This window comes from Erythrolamprus reginae, chromosome 4 (assembly GCF_031021105.1).
Source record: "Erythrolamprus reginae isolate rEryReg1 chromosome 4, rEryReg1.hap1, whole genome shotgun sequence".
Lineage (NCBI taxonomy): Eukaryota > Metazoa > Chordata > Lepidosauria > Squamata > Dipsadidae > Erythrolamprus > Erythrolamprus reginae.
This window is the reverse complement of record NC_091953.1, coordinates 15,658,988-15,678,435: the sequence shown is the minus strand read 5'-3', so window position 1 is coordinate 15,678,435 and position 19,448 is coordinate 15,658,988. Positions and strand designations below refer to the sequence as shown.

General features: G+C 42.5%; 1 protein-coding gene across 1 annotated transcript in view; it reads left to right on the top strand.

The window, feature by feature from the left end:
* Positions 1-19,448, top strand: part of PGR (progesterone receptor) — a 123,985-nt gene that overhangs the window by 102,171 nt on the left and 2,366 nt on the right. Inside the window, exons 5-7 of the mRNA XM_070749661.1 lie at positions 8,777-8,921; positions 10,956-11,086; positions 15,444-15,601. Coding sequence (XP_070605762.1) covers positions 8,777-8,921; positions 10,956-11,086; positions 15,444-15,601 — 434 coding nt within the window. The remainder of the gene's footprint in view (positions 1-8,776; positions 8,922-10,955; positions 11,087-15,443; positions 15,602-19,448) is intronic.

Sequence of the window (19,448 nt, the reverse complement as noted above, 5' to 3'; positions counted from 1 at the left end):
GATTCCAGAGGGCCAGGGCCACCACAGAGAAGGCTCTTCCCCTGGGGCCCGCCAAACGACATTGTTTGGTCGACGGGACCCGGAGAAGGCCAACTCTGTGGGACCTTATCGGCCACTGGGAGTCGTGCGGTAGAAGGCGGTTCCGGAGGTATTCTGTTGCAATGCCATGAAGGGCTTTAAATCATTGGATGGCATAATAAATTGTGGTTTTTTTACAGAAAATAAAATATTATTTTGTCTGTGTGCGTGTGAGAAAGAGAGAGAGAGCTGTCAGCCTCGATAGCTTCAAAGCAGGATTAGACAGATTCACAGACGCCAAGTGTATCGGTGGTTATTGAACGGATGTCCATGTGCCGCCTGTATGTCGGTTGCGGAATGCAGGATTCCCTTGGGTACCATTTGTTGGGGGTCAAGGGAAAGGGAGGGTTTTGCCTTCTCTTTCTGCTCAAGATCCCCATGTACAATTGGTAGGCCACTGTGTGACACAGAATGCTGGACTTGATGGGCTTTGGCCTGATTCCGCATGGCTCTTCTTCTGTTCTTCTTATGTTCTTATGAGGGTTGCCCAGAAAGTAATGCACTACATTTTTTTTCTTCAACAATTATTTATTGAACACAATGAAACTTACACACAAGAAAGAATGATGTTTCTTCTGCACTCCCTATATTTCCACGTAATCTCCGTCCCATTCTATGGCCTTCCTCCCCCGAGACACAAGGTTGTGTATGTCCTCTCGGTACCTCTCCTTGTTCTGGTCACGAAGCCATTTCTGCACTGTGTGAATCACCTCTTCGTCATCCTCAAAATGTCATCCACGAATGGCATCCCTTAATGGCCCAAACAAGTGGAAGTCTGAGGGAGATAGCGTTTGTGAATGCTCCCAACAGTTTCTTTCTCTGCAGTGAGAATTTCAATGACGACATGCTGCTTGTAACATGCATCACTTGCAGACACCATTTCGAAACACTGCTGCAACTACGCTATCTGTCTGAAGAAACACAAAATTTACACACGCGGTCTTGACAATTCAAATAATGTATATCTAAAGTTTCACATTCGTACCATTTTACTGTGTTGGGTTTTTAGTTTGTAATTTTTAATTGATTCGATTTGTTGCTGTTTTGTTTGCATTGTATCCGGTGAGCCGCCCCGAGTCTTCGGAGAAGGGCGGCATACAAATCTAATAAGTAATAATACATAATAATAATAATACTGTTGGCTGAGAAAAAAAAATGGTGCTTTACTTTCTGGGCAACCCTCATATATTACCTAAGCTTCCAATGGCGAACCTTTTTTGGCTTGAGTGCCAATAATAATAATAATAATTAATAATAATAATTTATTAGATTTGTATGCCGCCCCTCTCCAAAGACTCGGGGCAGCTCACAACAGCAATAAAAACAGTATAACAATGGGACAAATCTAATAATAAAATATATAAAAACCCCAAAAATTAAAAACCATACAGCACATACACACCAAACGTGAAATATAATAAGCCTGGGGGAGATGTCTTAGTTCCCCCATGCCTGGTGATATAGGTGGGTCTTGAGTAACTTGCGAAAGACAAGGAGGGTGGGGGCCGTTCTAATCTCCGGGGGGGAGTTGATTCCAGAGGGCCGGGGCCGCCACAGAGAAGGCTCTTCCCCTGGGGTCCTCCAAACGACATTTGCGTGCATGCACAATAGTGTGTGCCCATGTGTCCACACCCATAATGCAATGCCCTACCTCCATGCATGCATACAACCCCCGTGCTCCCCACCCCACTGCATGCGCACAGACCTCACGAAAGCCTCTAGACTTCCGATAGGCCCGTAGGGCTGTTTTTTGCTCTCTCCGAGGTTCAGGAGTGCCTCCTGAAGCCTGAGGAAGAGCGAAAGAAAGTCCATCCAGAAGTTCAAAAATGAGTTTTCAGGTGGCCATTTTTTTGCTGTTCCCAGGGTTCAGGAAAGTTTCCTGGAAAGCTTTTTTTAAAATAATTAATTAATTAATTAATTAATTAATTAATTAATTAAGTTAGTTAGTTAGTTAGTCCAATACACAATGAGGGTTTTAGTGCGTATATATCTATATACACATAGTAAAATACATGATGAAGGTTATAGAGGAGATACTCATAGTAAAATGTATCTACGAAATAATAGAAAAGAAGGTATAGTAATAGAACATATCAATGAAAGAATAGAAGAAGAGACATAGGAATAGAAGAAAGCTATAGGAGATATAGGAGAGCAATAGGACAGGGGACGGAAGGCACTCTAGTGCACTTGTACTCGCCCCTTACTGACCTCTTAGGAATCTGGATAGGTCAACCGTAGATAATCTAAGGGTAAAGTGTTGGGGGTTTGGGGATGACACTACGGAGTCCGGTAATGAGTTCCACGCTTCGACGACTTGGTTAGTCATATTTTTTTACAGTCAAGTTTGGAGCGGTTAATATTAAGTTTAAATCTGTTGTGTGCTCTTGTGTTGTTGTGATTGAAGGTGAAGTAGTCGCCAACAGGCAGGACGTTGCAGCATATGATCTTGTGGGCAATACTTAGGTCTTGTTTAAGGCGTCTTAGTTCTAAACTTTCTAGGCCCAGGATTGAAAGTCTAGTCTCGTAGGGTATTCTGTTTCGAGTGGAGGAGTGAGATGAATGTTTAAGAATATTTTGAACTTTCTTAAGGCAGCTGGAGCTATAAAGCTCTTCCAAAGAAGGGAGAGGACAACCAATGATCCTCTGGGCAATGACATTTTCCCAAACGCCATCACTCTACTAAACAAATAATTTCCTCAATACTGTCAGACTTTTTACTAAATCTGCACTTCTATTCTACTAGTTTTTCTCATCATTCCTATCATCCTTTTCCTCCCACTTAGGACTGTATGACTGTAACTTGTTGCTTGTATCCTAAGATTTTTATTAATATTGATTGTTTCTTCATTGCTTATTTGACCCCTATGACAATCATTAAGTGTTGTACCACATGATTCTTGGCAAATCTATATTTTCTTTTATGTACACTGAGAGAATATGCACCAAAGACAAATTCCTTGTATGTCCAATCACACTTGGCTAATAAGGAATTCTATTAACCCTCTGCAATGGGGATATTGGACCTGGTGGTTGCTATTGCAATTGTTAATTTTGGATTTCTATCTGATTACTTTTCTCATATTGGGTCTTTCCTTATCTTGCCTGGTGTTTTATCTGTGTGTTCTGCATTTATCCATTTTTAGTATTAACACTAAAAGCAGAAAGATTGACAGATTCCAGTGCTGGTTAAATATTACCTTTTGATAACAAGTTTTAAAAGTAGCATTTAATAGAATCCCACAAAACAGAGCTGATGATGGTAAATGCCTTCTCTGGATAACATCAGGTTTTGATAAAGACCAGGCTTTCTAAACTGTGTACTTTGGATAAGAATTCCCATTGCCAGCACCCACTGTGGCTAGCTGACATGATGGATAAGCATGACAGGAGTTATAGCCTGTGTGATATAAAATGTTAAAATGCAGGACCAGTAAATAGAATTTTGATGGGATGAATTCAACCATTCTAGTCCTTATTTTAGCTTACGTGAGACTCTCGGTGATTGGAGCCAAGACAATGTTGTTTTTAAAAACTTCAAGGATTTAAAATCTAAGCTAGTAAGAGATATCCTTATAAAGTATTGTTATGTTTTAAATGTTTTATTAATACAACAGTAGGCATATATAGAGTGCTGTTAAGTGGGATGGGTTAGATTTTTGGAAATCTACATATATGACTGTTTGACTTTGATAACACAGTTTACTTTGTTGGGAGAATATTGTTGCTGTTAGTTGCGAAGTCATGTCAGCCCCATTGCAACTCCATGGACAATGTTCCTCCAGGCCAGTGGTTCTCAACCTGTGGATCACTCCTCCATTGGGGGTCAAACAACCTTTTCACAGGGGTCACCTAAGACCGTAGAAAACACATATTATTTTTTCCAATGTAAAATTATTATTTTCTCCAACATAGAATAAAAAATGATACATAGTTTCCAAAACAAAATCAACCTTATTAACATATACAATTTTTTTCTTTTTACTTTGTAGTCATTCAGTGGAGGCTCTTGTATCTCTTTCTTTCACAAAAGGATTCTACAAACATATAATATTTTATATATTCATAAACCTCTTAAAATATACATTTTCTCCATCCAATATTAAAACATTACAATAACCTATACATTAATCGCTGGTCATCAAATTCACATCTTATTTTCATTTTACAAATCTGTTGAACTAATCGTTCCAATAACTAATTATCTTATAATACATAGTAGCTAAGTAGATTATCTATATGATAAATCTTCATATTACAACAAAAAAAATCTAGAAAACCGTAATCCTATGTCTATTAAACTGATTATTCCGATAACTAATTACAGTGGTACCTCAAGATACGAACCCCTCGTCTTACGAACAACTCGTGATACGAACCCGGGGTTCAGAAAAATTTTGCCTCTTCTTACGAACTTTTTTCGAGTTACGAACCGGCATTCGGAGACTGCTGGGAAGCCGCGCGGCTGTTTTAAAAGGTGACAGCCGGGCGGCGGGGCTTCCCAGAAGCCTCCCGAACGCAGGTTCATAACTCGAAAAACGTTCGTAAGAAGAGGCAAAATTTTGCTGAACCCCGGGTTTGGTTCGGGAGGTTGCTGGGAAGCCCCCCAGGCCGGCTGCGACCTTTTAAAACACCCGCGCCGCTTCGCAGCTGTCTCCCGAAGCCGAACGCGGAAGTTCGGCTTTAGCGTTCGGCTTCAGGAGACAGCTGCAAAGTGGCGCGGGTGTTTTAAAAGGTTGCAGCCGGCCTGGGGGGCTTGCCAGCACCTCCCCGAACCTGGGTTCGGGGGGGTGCTGGCAAGCCCCCCAGGCCGGCTGAGACCTTTTAAAACACCCGCGCCGCTTCGCAGCTGTCTCCTGAAGCCGAACGCTAAAGCCGAACTTCCGCGTTCGGCTTCGGGAGACAGCTGCGACCATTATTCATCTTCTCCATCTGGCTTATAATATTTAAAACTGAATCCTCTTATCTCCATTTTACCAATAAAATGGAAAACACATACAGTATTTCTGATGTATGTGATTCTGATTTATTTATTTATTTTGTCCAATAAAAATTGAAAGTTAAAGAGAATAAAAACATGTAGTAGTAAATATCATGGAAAGGATAGAAGAAAAGATATGAGAATAGAATATAGGAGGGGCAATTGGACAGGGGACGGAAGGCACACTAGTGCGCTTATGCACGCCCCTTACTGACCTCTTAGGAACCTGGTGAGGTCAATCGTGGATAGTCTAAGGGAAAAATGATGGGAGTTGGGGGTTGACACCACGGAGTCTGGTAATGAGTTCCACACTTCGACAACTTGATTGCTAAAGTCATATTTTTTACAGTCAAGTTTGGAGCAGTTGATATTAAGTTTGAACCTGTTGCGTGCTCTTGTGTCATTGCGGTTGAAGCTGAAGTAGTCGTTGACAGTCAGAATGTTGCAGCATATGATCTTGTGGGCAATACTTAGATCATGTTTAAGGCATCGTAGTTCTAGGCTTTCTAGACCCAGGATTGTAAGTCTAGTTTCGCAGAGTATTCTGTTTCGAGTGGTGGAGTGAAGGGCTCTTCTGGTGAAGTATCGTTGGACATTTTCGAGGGTGTTGATGTCCGAGATGTGATATAGGTTCCAGACAGATGGCTGTATTCGAGGATGGGTCTGGCAAAAGTTTGTAAGCTCTGGTGAGTAGTGTGAGATTACCGGAGCAGAAGACACCGCTCCGCTATCCATCTACAGGCGGATCCAACCACATGCAAAAAGACTACTGCAAAAAAAAAATAAAAATCTGTACCATGGGAATTATATTAAAGGGTCGCAGTATTAGGAAGGTTGAGAACCAGATTGGCAGCAATTGTTTTTTCTGCAATTCTGATTATCCTCTGAAGTCCATGTCGGTCCTGTTGGGTTGCAGCACCAAACCAGACAGTTATAGAGGTGCAGATGACAGACTCAATGATTCCTCTGTAGAACTGAATCAGCAGCTCCTTGGGCAGTTTGAGCTTCCTGAGCTGGCGCAGAAAGAACATTCTTTGTTGTGCTTTTTTGATGATGTTTTTGATGTTAGGTGACCATTTTAGGTCTTGAGATATGATAGAACCTAGAAATTTGAAGGTCTCTACTGTTGATACTGTGTTGTCTAGTATTGTGAGAGGTGGAAGGGTTTCTCTTAAAGTCTACCACCATTTCTACGGTTTTGAGTGTGTTCAGTTCTAGATTGTTCTGGTCACACCACAAGGATAGTTGTTCAACTTCCCGTCTGTATGCAGATTCATCATTGTCTCGAATGAGTCCGATCACTGTTGTATCATCTGCAAACTTCAGTAGTTTAACAGATGGATCGTATGAGATGCAGTCATAAGTGGCCAAATATTTGAGTTTCAGGATCTTCAGGCTCTGACCTTCTAAAGAGCATTCATGGTTGATCACCTCTAGGACTGACCAGTTGGATCGCCTTGCAATCCAAGGGAAAATATCTTATCTTAACCCTATATGCCTTCATTTGTTCATCTTGATTTCTTTTCCAATTGTTGCTGCAGATAAGTAAAGAATTGAAGGATTAAATTTGCCTGCTGCTACCTACTTACAGAATAGTTAAGTCACATATTAGATGTTTGAAGAAAGGTCATTGCTAATTATAGTAGAAACTTGCTTGCCATTTCATCTTTGCAAGCATTAAATGTGAATCTGAATGACTAAAGGAGACATTATGTAGGAGTTGGGGTGACTAAAAGATACCATTTTTAATTATAAGATATAACTTCATTATTTCCGGTCGATTCCTGGATTTAATGTCACTCTCAGCTGCATCCCTAATTACTGTTTCTGTATGAGTTCTGAGCCAGGAGAAAAAGGTGATTATAGTTTGGTCCTCTTATTTCCTAAGTGTTCTGACCTAAGCTTCCTGATTAAATAAGACGGCACAAACTGCGTCTCACAAACCTCTTTTATTTGTAACGGCTGCTAAATATTTTCATTAGCAGTCGTATTAAGTCCAAACAAAATAAAACAAGTCCGACTAAAGTCTTTCAGGGAGAGACAGATAACACACATGAACCTTGCTCTTTGGCAAACTGCCAAGGACCAGTTTGCAGGAAAAACTTGGCAAGTCCAAACAGAAGCAAAACTGAGTCCTGAGTTGCAATGATGAGATGAAGCGAGTTGCTTCCTGCAACGAACCCTTTCATGTTCTCCACTTATGTAGCCTATGGGAGGGGCCAATTATCCCCAAATCTTACTCCTGAGTAGTCTTTCTCCTCTGGAATTGTTCTTGCCTTCTGGCAGCGCATTGAGAACAGGCTTCTCTAGTTCTTCGGTCTCACTCACGTCAGCTTCTGGAGGTTCTGGATGTGGGACAGACCTCCCCAATGGTCCTGGCTGGATCTCTGCCTCTGGCACAGAGCCTTCTCCAGAATTCAAGCCTGGCCCAGGCTCCTCCCCGGCCTCCCCACTATCTGACTTTGCTGCCGCTGACAGACCACAACACTAAGTATGTGCAACTTCTTCTATGGTAACCAGTATTGGGATGCCCCTGGTACACCTGGAATTGCTGATCCATTAGTGCGACCCCGCACCTCCCCCCCATGCACCCCTGTGCAAGAAAATTGTGGATTTTTGGCAATTTTCGGCCTTTCTTTGCTTCTGTGCATTTGCAAAAATTGCCAAAATCTCGTGCGTGTGAATCTCTATGCATGAGATTTCAGAAATTTTTGGCAATTTCTTTGCTTCCACGCATGCCTGGAAGCAAATTCTCATGCAGAGGTGCATGCGCTTGCCGCCACCCACACCACGGCCATGCCGGCCTCTGGGAACAATCCGGTAAGGAAAGGAAAGTGCAGCCCTTCACTGATAGTAACAATGGTCTTCGGAGTGTTGTGTTTGGGCTTGGGCCAGCTGTTGCTCCCACATATGGGAGAGATGCGGCGCCGGTGATCAGAGTAGCACCTGGGCTGAGTGTGGTTCTCACACTGAGGGCTGGGTGTGGTTCCCCTAATGAGGGCTAAAGGTATAAAAGGGAACAGAGGCAAAAGGCAAACTGTGGCTGTTTATCTGTGTGACTTTGTGGTTCCTGCTCTGAAGTTTCTGTTCCGTGCCTTTGGATTTCAATCCAGCCTTTTCAGGAACGTGGGAGGTGAAACCTCTGGGACTAGCTGTTTGCTCTCGAGTCTCCAAGATTCAAAGGACTCCTGAAACATTTCTGCTCCGTGCAGGTTGTCTTTGTTTGCTTTTTCCTGCACTTTGTATTTGGCTGACTTACGCCTTGCACTATAGTTTATTCCTGACAATAAGGACTGTTTTGGTTAACCCTTTTTTGTTTGTTTAATACAAGTTTGCTGGTTAGAAAAGCACGTGTGTGTTTTATTTCTTTTCCTTGGACTGTTACTAATCGCCTGAGCCCAGTCAGGCAGAACAGAGAGGGGCGGCATATAAATCTAATAAATTGAATTGAATTGAATTGAACAATACAACTTTGGCCATTTAAAGGTATGTAGACTTCAACAACCAGAAGACTTCAATTCCCCCAGCATCCTGGCTAGGGAATTCTGGGAGTTGAAGTCCATTTTCAACTCCCAGAATTGCCGATACTGAAATACTGACCTAGTCTGAACTAAGTGAGGGGACCCTGTTTGTCATAGATGATAGTAAACCAAAAATGTGATAAAATCTAATTACATATTTAGCATCCCTCTTTCTTTCTTTCTTTTTCCTTTCTAGGGTTCCGGAACTTACATATTGATGACCAGATAACACTTATCCAGTATTCATGGATGAGTCTAATGGTCTTTGCAATGGGATGGAGATCATATAAGCATGTCAGTGGTCAAATGTTGTACTTTGCTCCTGATCTAATATTAAACGAGTAAGTATGATTAATGGTGTTGTACGTGATTTTGTTCAATGAATAAGTGTGTTCTTGTATTTGTAAAGCTTTAAATGGGGCCAGCAATTCAAAATAAAACAATGGTATTCCATCAAAAGCAACCAAATCATTATTAATGTTAGATTTTTCTCTTGCTTTCATTATTTATTCTCCCAAGTTGTAGCTCTAAGTATCTGCAATGGTTTATCAGTAGAGCATTGTCATTAAAGTAATTCGGTCTCCAGGGTAATATTAAGAGTGGATTAGAAATTAAGGAACTATTATCAAGACAAGGAATTATTGATAATAATAATAATAAATTTATTGTCATTGTCAAAACAACGAATTGTTATTGGCAACGAAAGTGAGACCAGTCCCACTATACATACAATTTAAAAATAGAATAAAATGTCCCACCCACTACAAATTCCCCACCCTGAGCCACTCAACCATCTACATGACAAACCGAGTAATATTGTCCAACAGTTCACTGATGGTGACCCTTTAGTTCGTTGTTAAGTGCGAGTATAGCTTTGGGATAAAAACTATTCAGGAAACGTATGGTCCGAGTTCTAGTTTATTGAGACAAATAAAGCAGAGTTTTCATTTGTTGAAGTAGTGATTTCATCAATGTTTTAGCTGTTTCATTAGCAAAAGGCAGTTTTAAATTAGTGAATTGGGATGTAAGCACATGGTTAGGTAGGTTTTGGAAATGGCTTTGATTTTGATGCATTATTATATTAATTGCGTAATGCTCCTATGAGCAGCTTATGTGCAGTGCATTGATTGTTGATTGTCTCAGACCAGGAGAGATGCTGGTGAGGGAACCACTTGACTTTAAAAAGAGTGCAAAGAAGAGCAACAAAGATGATTAGGGGACTGGAGGCTAAAATATATAAAGAATGGTTGCTAGAATTGGGTATGACTAATTTAATGAAAAGAAGGACTAGGGGTGATATGATAGCAGTGTTCTAATATCTCAGGGGTTGCCACAAAGAAGAGGGAGTCAAATTATTCTGTCTAAAGTATCTGAAGGCAGGATAAAAAGCAATGGATGGAAACTAATCAAGGAGAAAAGCAACCTAGAACTAAGGAGAAATTTCCTGAGTGAACACATGATCAGTGGAACAACTTGCCTCCAGAGGTTGTGGGCTGCTCCAACACAGGAGGATTTTAAAAAGAGATTGGACCAGTGGTGGCTTGTTACCGTTTGCCCCGGTTCAGGCAAACCGGTAGTTGCGGCAACAGAAGGCTCCACCCACCTACTTGGATGTCATCACAGATGATCTATGTATGTGCAGAAGGTTCTGTGCATGCGCAGAAGGTTTTGTGCATGCGCAGAAAGTTCTATGCATGCGCAGAAGTGTTATGCATGAATGAAGCAAGCATTAGCGTACACACGTTCACAGTTCTGAACCGGTAGCAAAGGTAAGTGAAACCCACTGGATTGGACAACCATTCGTCGTAGGGTTTCCGGCTTGAGCAGGGGTTGGACTAGAACAGGGGTGTCAAACAAAAGGCCTGCAGGATATGACCCACAATGTGGTTGGATCCAGTCTGCGGGGTCATCATGGAAAATGTACGAGGCTGGCCCGCGTCGCTTTTGCCCGGTCTACCGACTGGGAAGAGGAAACATGTCAGCAGTTTGGAGAGTGGTGTCAGCCACACCTGCCCAGTCGGCCATGCTCAACCGACCCCTGAGGTCAACCAGTGCCTTGATGCGGCCCTCAATGAAATTGCATTTGATACCCCTGGATTTTAAGGTCCTCCAGGCTAGAAAAAGTTGACTTAAGGTTTAGGTTTAGGTTTATTGGATTTATATGCCGCCCCTCTCCGCAAACTTGGGGCGGCTCACAACAATAATAAAAAACAGTACAGTACATAATACCTTCTAAGACAATCTTCCCAACTCATCTTTGTCACTGAATCCTGATTCTGGCTTGCTATAAGAATTGTATTCCAGATAGTGAGATCCCCCCAGGCTTGACACTTAATTTTTTAGCTTTGGCTTTTCTTTTCTGGGTGATGCGTAAGACAGAGGATGAAAGAATCATCGTTCTATTCCCTGTGCCTGTCCATGTGGCAAATACCACAAGAGTTTGTCAAGCTACAAGTAAGCTGTGAAGAGTTCCTTTGCATGAAAGCCCTGCTCCTCCTGAATACAAGTAAGTCACATCTGCCTCCCCCCCTTTTTCTTCTTTGTGCAAATTGTTTTTAAATTGCACCTGGTTTGCACTGAACCAGGTGCCTGGATAAGAAGCAGAGTTTTCAATAACATTGCAGCATCCTGTTGCGGGGTGGGCCTGTTACATGCAGAAGTCCTGTGCAAAGCATCTGCTGATCAGTTCATCTCTAAGACAGGGGTGACAAATTCAAAGTCCACAGGCCCGCATCCAGTCCATGGGGTGCTTAAATCCAGCCCATGGGTTTGGCCAGGAAATAGCAAAGTACCGGCCTGTTGTGCCTCCGGCAACCAAACCCTGTTTTTGCCCTGGATGGCTTCCAGCAGCACTCTGCTGGCCAAAATGGGGCATGTGGTTTTGGCTGGAAAAATGCTGAAGGAGGCTGTCTAGGCCAAAATTGTGACACGGGGCCCCACTCATGACCTGTTTTGGCCAGTAGGGTGCCCCCCATGCCCCATTTTTGACATGGATGACCTCCTGCAGCATCCTGTCTGCCAAAATGGGGCATGTGGTTTTGGCTGGAAAAAATGCTGCAGGAGACTGTCCAGGCCAAGCATAGGGAGCGCACACATACCCTGTTTTGGCCAGTAGGGTGCTGCAGGAGGCGTCCGTCTTGTCTCTCCTCCCACCTTACGACCCACTGAAGAGAAGTACAATGCTGATCCGGCCCTTGAAAAAAATCCAATTTGACACCCCTGCTCTACGATTATCTTGTTGTACTAGGGACTTGAGCAAATATGGAGAAAGGAAAAGGTAGTCCTCCAGAGTATACATAGCGAAATGAAGTCAAGACAGGCATCCCAGAGCAGCAGAAATATGGCCCTTGGCTCAACGTTCTGTCTGAAAAATATCTCAACTATTAAGTCCGTAATGCAAGGGTGACGTAATGGAGGCGAGCCAGGATGTGAATCAGAATACACCTTTATTAAGTCTAACAGAATAACAGTAACCACAACTCATTGAACGAAACAACCGGTAACTTCTGCTACGTCTGACAGCTCTTTTCTAGACATCTGTCAGATGCGACAGCCAATAGTGAGACTCTAAACTATCACTCTCGAACCGCTCCCATCTTGACCAATCAGAGAGGTTCCTAGGCAGAATTGCTCATCCTGAGGGGACGTAATATCAGCGAAAAGCAGAGGGTCGGCAGAGAAACTTGATGGATGGATGGATGGATGGATCAATGCTCATGTCTGCAATCTTATGATCCACCAAACCCAAAGCAAAGGGTTTCAAGAAGACTAAAGAAGTGTAAATCTATTTTTAAAAAAGACAAGGAAGATGGGATTCCGCCCCATCCTTAACCCTCTGTTGCCGTGGTGGGCTTTTTGAGACGTCCAGATGAATCAAACCAGTGGTGAGATTAAAATAATTTAAGAACTGGTTCACCGAGGGTTGGGTTGGCTGTCGTGGGAGGCGTAGCCCATCCCTGTCCTCTAGCACTCTCACAAATGTGGGATGAGCCTCTCCTGATTGCCAACCTGACCCTGGGCAAACCAGTTGTTAAATCACCACCACCACCTGCTATGAAAGTGGATCCTTGCATTGTGCTGCAATGAAGAAATGGACAAAAGAGTGGCTGGCACGAAGGGAGGAGGAGGACCAGGGAGCAGAAAGGAGAGACAGTGGCCTTTTCCTTCCCTTGCTCTGGCCGCTCCGTTGCCTGTCTCTCCATTGCAGCGCAACGCCCACTTTGATAGTGAAGAAAACAAGCATGGAAAAATGATGATATACCGAAAGAAGAGGTAATTGAAAAAATAACGTTGTGGGCCGAAATGGATAAACTAACACATGAATTAAAAAACAAAGATGATTCAGACTATTATAAATGTTGGGATAGATTTTACTGTTGGATGGAAAAATTGAAAAGTTCAAAATAGTTGAAATGATTAAAGAGAAAGAAATAGAAGTTTAAATATTGGGGGGCGGGAGGAAGAAGAAAAGACCTACTTTAAAGGGATGTATAGAAACTATAAATTAATTGTTAATATTAGCTAAGTATTAATGAATATAATGAGAAATGTAATCTGACCTGTCACGTAACATCCACTATTTTTAAATGTTTTTTTGTTTGTTATACATATTTTTAAATACAATTTTTCTGTTAAAAAAAAGATGGGGGGGTTAACAACTGGTTCACCCAAACCAGTGCAAACCTGCTGAATCCCATCCCTGCATTAAAACATTGCTTATGCAGCCAATGCTATGCCGCTGTTGGGCTCATGATACCCAGCACTTTGAATAAGATACCGTGTTTAATTAGGGCTAAGTAGGCACTTGGGAATATATAGGTAGCTCCTATCTGCAATTGTTTTAAGAAGCTGTGTCTTTTCTTGGAATGACCCAGCTGTCCTCTTCAGCTGCAGCAGATACCTGGAAAAGGCACGGTTACTTTGAAGTATTTGTATTTGTATTTATTAGATTTGTATGCCGCCCCTCTCCGAAGACTCGGGGCGGCTAACAAGAATAAAAAAGACAATGTAAACAAATCTAATATTAAAAATAATCTAAAAAACCCCAATTTAAAGAACCAATCATACATACGACAGAGGTGGATTTTAAGGAGCTTGCGAAAGGCAAGGAGGGTGTGGGCAAGTCTGATATCTGGGGGGAGCTGGTTCCAGAGGGTCGGGGCCGCCACAGAGAAGGCTCTTCTCCTGGGTCCTGCCAAACGACATTGTTTAGTCGACGGGACCCGGAGAAGGCCAACTCTGTGGGACCTAACCGGTCGCTGGGATTCATGCAGCAGAAGGCGGTCCCGGAGACTTGTAGACTTTGAAGATAATGGGCAGGTGGGGGTTGCCGCTGTTGTGGCTACTGGTGCGCTGCGCACTCAGCTCCGGGTGTCCAGTGGGGGCAAGCACGCATATCCCAGTGAGATTTTTCTTCTGCGCATGTGCAGGAAGTAGAATCTTGCGAGGAGACACACAGAACAAAGATTTCGGTGATATCGCCAAAATCTCTCTGGGATGCGCTCGCACACCCTATTTTTAGAGCTTGCCATATTGTCCATCGCTCTTTTTGGAAAGTGGTCTGGTTAATTTTGCAGTTGTTGGTATCTGCTGCATGGAGATATGACTAAGGATTTAATTGTTCTTTATCTCTAACGAAATGGAGATACAGAAATGATCTCAGGCTAGGAGGATTCCTCTTCTTGGGGTGTGGATAGTCTACATTTTCTGATGATGTATATCATCATTTTTGGATGGCGATAGAGGGCTGAGATAATGGGGAGCATGTTGTGAAAATGTAACAACAATAATAATGTGACTGGGTATAAGGTATCTTGAATATAAATATAAAGTTTACATAAATATTTTAAAGATTGATTGATTGGACTTATACGCACCCCTCTCCGAGGACTTGGGGTGGCTTACAACATATGAAGGAGAAATATAGCATCCCAAATCCAGTTAGTTTAAATTAATTAATCCAAAAATTAAAACCATTAAGAAACCTCTCATTCCCATTCAATCAACTAACTTACAATACGTTCGTCGGCCAGGGGGCTAGAATCTAATGGCCCCAAACCTGGCGGCATAGATGAGTCTTCAACTCTTGCGGAAAGCGAGGTGGGTGGGGACAGGACGAATCTCTGGGGGGGAGCTGATTCCAGATAAATTAGATAAAATAGATAAAACTTTAAGCTGAACAGGAAAAAAAAAAATCAAACATTGGTGAATTCACCCCACCCCCAACATAGCAATAGCAATAGACTTATATACCACTTCATAATGCTCTACAGCCCTCTCTAAGTAGTTTACAAAGCAAGCATATTGGCCCCAATAATCAAAATGTTTGATTCTGAATATAATGAACAGGGACCGCCTTCTGCTGCATGAATCCCAGCGACCAGTTAGGTCCCACAGAGTGGGTCTTCTCCGGGTCTCGTCAACCAAACAATGTCGCTTGACGGGGCCCAGAGGAAGAGCCTTCTCTGTGGCGGCCCCGACCCTCTGGAACCAACTCCCCCCAGAGATTAGAATTGCCCCCATCCTCCTTGCCTTTCGTAAGCTACTTAAAACCCACCTCTGCCGCCAGGCATGGGGGAACTAAGATACACTTTCCCCCTAGGCCATTACAATTTTATGCATGGTATGTCTGTATGTATGATTGGTTTTTATATAATGGGTTTTTAACTGGTTTTTTAGTATTGGATTTTGTTATATTGTTTTACTGCTGTCGTTAGCCGCCCCGAGTCTGTGGAGAGGGGCGGCATACAAATCCAATCAATCAATCAATCAATCAATCAATCAATACATAAATAAATAAATTTCTGTTTGAAATTTGAGCCTTGGAGGTAAAATATCCTTTTCTCTCCCCGCCCCCCATACAGTTCCTTTGGAAGGACTCAGAAGCCAAAATCAGTTCGATGATATGAGAACTAGTTATATCAGAGAGCTGGTCAAAGCAATTGGGCTGCGACAGAAAGGGGTTGTAGCCAGTTCTCAACGCTTCTACCAGCTTACAAAGCTTATGGACTCCATGCACGATGTAAGTTTTATTTCATAATCATATTATCATGATGTAATATAATTTTGTACTATCTTGGGAGCTGTGATATTACTCTTGTTTTGTGCCAGGTGATCCGATATTATACAGCAGTGATGGTGAACCTATGGCACGGGTGCCACAGGTGGCATGCCGTCCCAAGTATTTGTATGCCGCCCCGAGTCTACGGAGAGGGGCGGCATACAAATCAATCAATCAAACAAACAAACAAACAAACAAACAATGCGGAGCCATATCTGCTGGCATACAACCCGTTGCCTTAGTTCAGCTCCAACATACTTGTGTACCGGCCAGCTGGTTTTTGGCTCGCACAGAGGTTCTGGGAGGGCGTTTTTGGCCTCCAGAGAGCCTCCGGGAGGATGGGGAAGGGTGCTTTTACTCTGTCAATTGTACCCCTATTTATAATCTTATTTATGTCTTGTCAGATAAAATTTGTTCTACTTCTGCCATTTTTTAAGAGCATCTTTTGAACATAAAAGCAGACTTTATTATTGCCATTGTTATTACTGTGACTACTATTTTCTGATTCAATTTTTTTAAAAATTTCCTTCAGTATTTTTACTGTTATAATTTTTTGCAACATTTTAGCGGTTTGTAAATCTTTTATTCATTGTAAACTTTAGTCCCCTCTAATGTCCAATTTTTGAAAGTCATGAAATGGCTTATTTCTGTTACCTTTTGTAAACACCAAAACAGGATTTATTTCCCACCAGAAAGTGTTTGTTCTTTATAATTAATTCTGAAGTCTCATTGTAAAAGTTTCAATGTTCCAGTTTTAACCAGGCCCTTTGTTCGTTTATAGCTTTCTAAGATCAAAATCTCATTTAGCCTTTTGCTATTTATTTCAAATCCTTTAAATTCTTAAATTTATGATTAAAAATTTCTTTGGTTCAGGATTGAAAGCAGACTCACCCAGCATTTTCAAATTTTCAAACCAAAGGTCTTTAGTATCTTAGAATTAGCTAATAAGCTATTTCCAAAAGTGATCAGAAAGAGAGATTTGGGGATGTAGTGTTCTTTAAAAGTCTCTGTCACAGCTGCGAGGTTGTTGTTTCTGTAATCTCCTAGTGTTCGAACCCACAGAGTCCTGAAGTCTCCTGCAAGGAGCAGCTGTCTGGAATACATGTGGGTAATATCACATCCTCTTTTAATCCAGAGAGATTTCAAGGAATCTTTTTATTCACTGGTTCCTTGGTCTAAGCAGTCATCAGTTCTCCTTTCACAAAGCTATCTTTAGTTCACCGTACCTCCCCTAGAAGCCTAAATCAATTGAAGTTTTTGGATACATTGCCAGGCCCATGTAGTGCTCATTGCAATAATGCTACCTGGAGATAGGTAAGGTGTGAGTAACTATGAACAGGACAATAGATGCAATTGATGCACAAGATGAACTTTTATTGTCTGTCCGTCCGTCCGTCCATCCTTCATCCATCCATCCATCCATCCATCCATCCATCCATCCATCCATCCATCCATCCATCCATTGGATTTCTAAGCTGCCTTTCTCCATAGACTCAGGGCAGCAAAGGACCTCCCAACAAAGGGTCCCCAAACATGGCAATTTTAAGACTTGTGGCTGGAGAGTTCTGGGAAGTCCACAAGTCTTAAAATTGCCAAATTTGGGGATCCCTCTTCTAAGAGAAGCTGCAAGATTGTATACTTTTGCTATAGTGCAACATGTCCCAGCCTTACCAACTATAAAATATGTGGACCTCAACTTCCTGAAGTCCCCTGCCAGCATGCTGCAATTCTGGAAGTTGAAAACTCTGTTATGGAGAAGACTCTACAATCCAAGACCAGACTGCAGAGCTACAGAAAACCACAAATGCCTTGGATGTGGCTCATTCCCACAGTTATCTTCCGATTGCAATGTTTAATGTGACCAAATTAGGGAATTCTTCAATTTATGCAAGGAACTGAACTAACAGTAGTTCCTTTTTTTAACTAAATGTTTTTAAAAGCTAAAGAATCCCTTGAGTTAAACTCAACACCTGGTAATTACCTGGATACCTCGTGCAATTTTTCCTAGCAGCAATGCAAAAGTAATTCACAGTGGCATTCTTTTGAGAGTGTATATTCAACTTCTCAATTTAGCCCACAGCTCTGAAATTCCTGCTACTCCGTCATCCCAAAATTAATTAGACTGTTTATTTATTTTTTTCCTGATCATTCAAGCCCGGCAGCTTGTAATCATTTCAGATGGACTTAATTGTATGGCATTAATTAGTGTTAAATGGAATTAACAAAGTGAGATATTTAGCATTTGTTCAGGTCTCATTCCATTTCTGGAAGATGTCCTTCAGCATGTAAGTCATAGACCAGCATGGCCCTTGATTTTCCCCTTGCCAGAAACAAGTATTAGGATTAATAATGTTGTATTCATACTTTAAAGGGACACGGTGGCTCAGGGGCTAAGATGCTGAGCTTGTTGATCGAAAAGGTTGGCAGTTCCATGGTTTGAATCCTTCGGCCGGGTAACGGGGTGAGCTCCCAATACTTGTCCCAGCTTCTGCCAACCTAGCAGTTGGAAAGCATGTTAAAAAATGGTGGGAAGGCAACAGCCTTCGGCGTTTAGTCATGCCAGCCACATGACCACAGAGATGTCTTCAGACAGCGCTGGCTCTCCGGCTTTGAAATAGAAATCAGCACTGCCCCCTAGAGTTAGGAATGACTAGCACAGGGGTAGGAAAAGTTGGCTAGCATGATTGGCTCAGGAATTCTGGGAGTTGAAGTCCAACTTTGCCTACCCCTGTGTGAGGGGAACTTTTACCTTTCTATTCATATGTTGTTCTTGCTCCAAGCGGAGTTGTATACTATTATTTCGGTAAGCCAAAGGGGCGGGTTCTACTTGCATTCCTATGTAATTCAACTACAGTGATACCTTGTCTTACAAACTTAATTGGTTCTGGGACGAGGTTCTTAAGGTGAAAAGTTTGTAAGATGAAACAATGTTTCCCATAGGAATCAATGGAAAAGCGATTAATGCGTGCAAGCCCAAAATTCACCCCTTTTGCCAGCCGAAGCTCCTGTTTTTGCGCTGCTGGGATTTCCCTGAGGCTCCCCTCCATGGGAAACCCCACCTCTGGACTTCTGTGTTTTTGCGATGCTGCAGGGGAATCCCAGCATCGCAAAAACGAGCGCTACGCTGGCAACAGAAGTCCGGAGGTGGCATTTCCCAGCGAAGGGAGCATCAGTGAAATCGCAGCATCGCAAAAACACCGAAGTCCTCGAAACCCCACCTCCGGACCTGTTTTTACGATGCTGCAATTTCACTGAGGCTCCACTCACTGGGAAACCTCACCTCCGGACTTCCATTACCAGCGAAGCACCCATTTTTGCACTGCTGGGATTCCCCTGCAGCATCAAAAAACACGGAAGTCCGGAGGTGGTGTTTCCCATGGAGGGGAGCCTCAGGGAAATCCCAGCAGCACAAAAATGGGTGCTTCGCTGGCAATAGAAGTCCGGAGGTGGGGCATCCCAGTAGCGGCGGTGGGTTTGTAAGGTGAAAATAGTTTGTAAGAAGAGGCAAAAAAATCTTAAACCCCGGGTTTGTATCTTGAAAAGTTTGTATGACGAGGCGTTTGTAAGACGAGGTATCACTGTATAACTTTTGGGAGGTTTTCTGGATGCATATGGCACTGAATCAGAAAACAGCCATATCGGTTTAGTTCAGAGGTGGGTTCCTGCTGGTTTGGATCAGTAGCGGGAATTTCCACCTGCTCGCCGAACTGGCAGCAATGGCTGGCTGGACACACCCCTGAACTGGTCCTGTGGGTTGAAATCCATCTACTAGAGCCAAATTTATGCAAAAAATAATGCTATGCGCAAA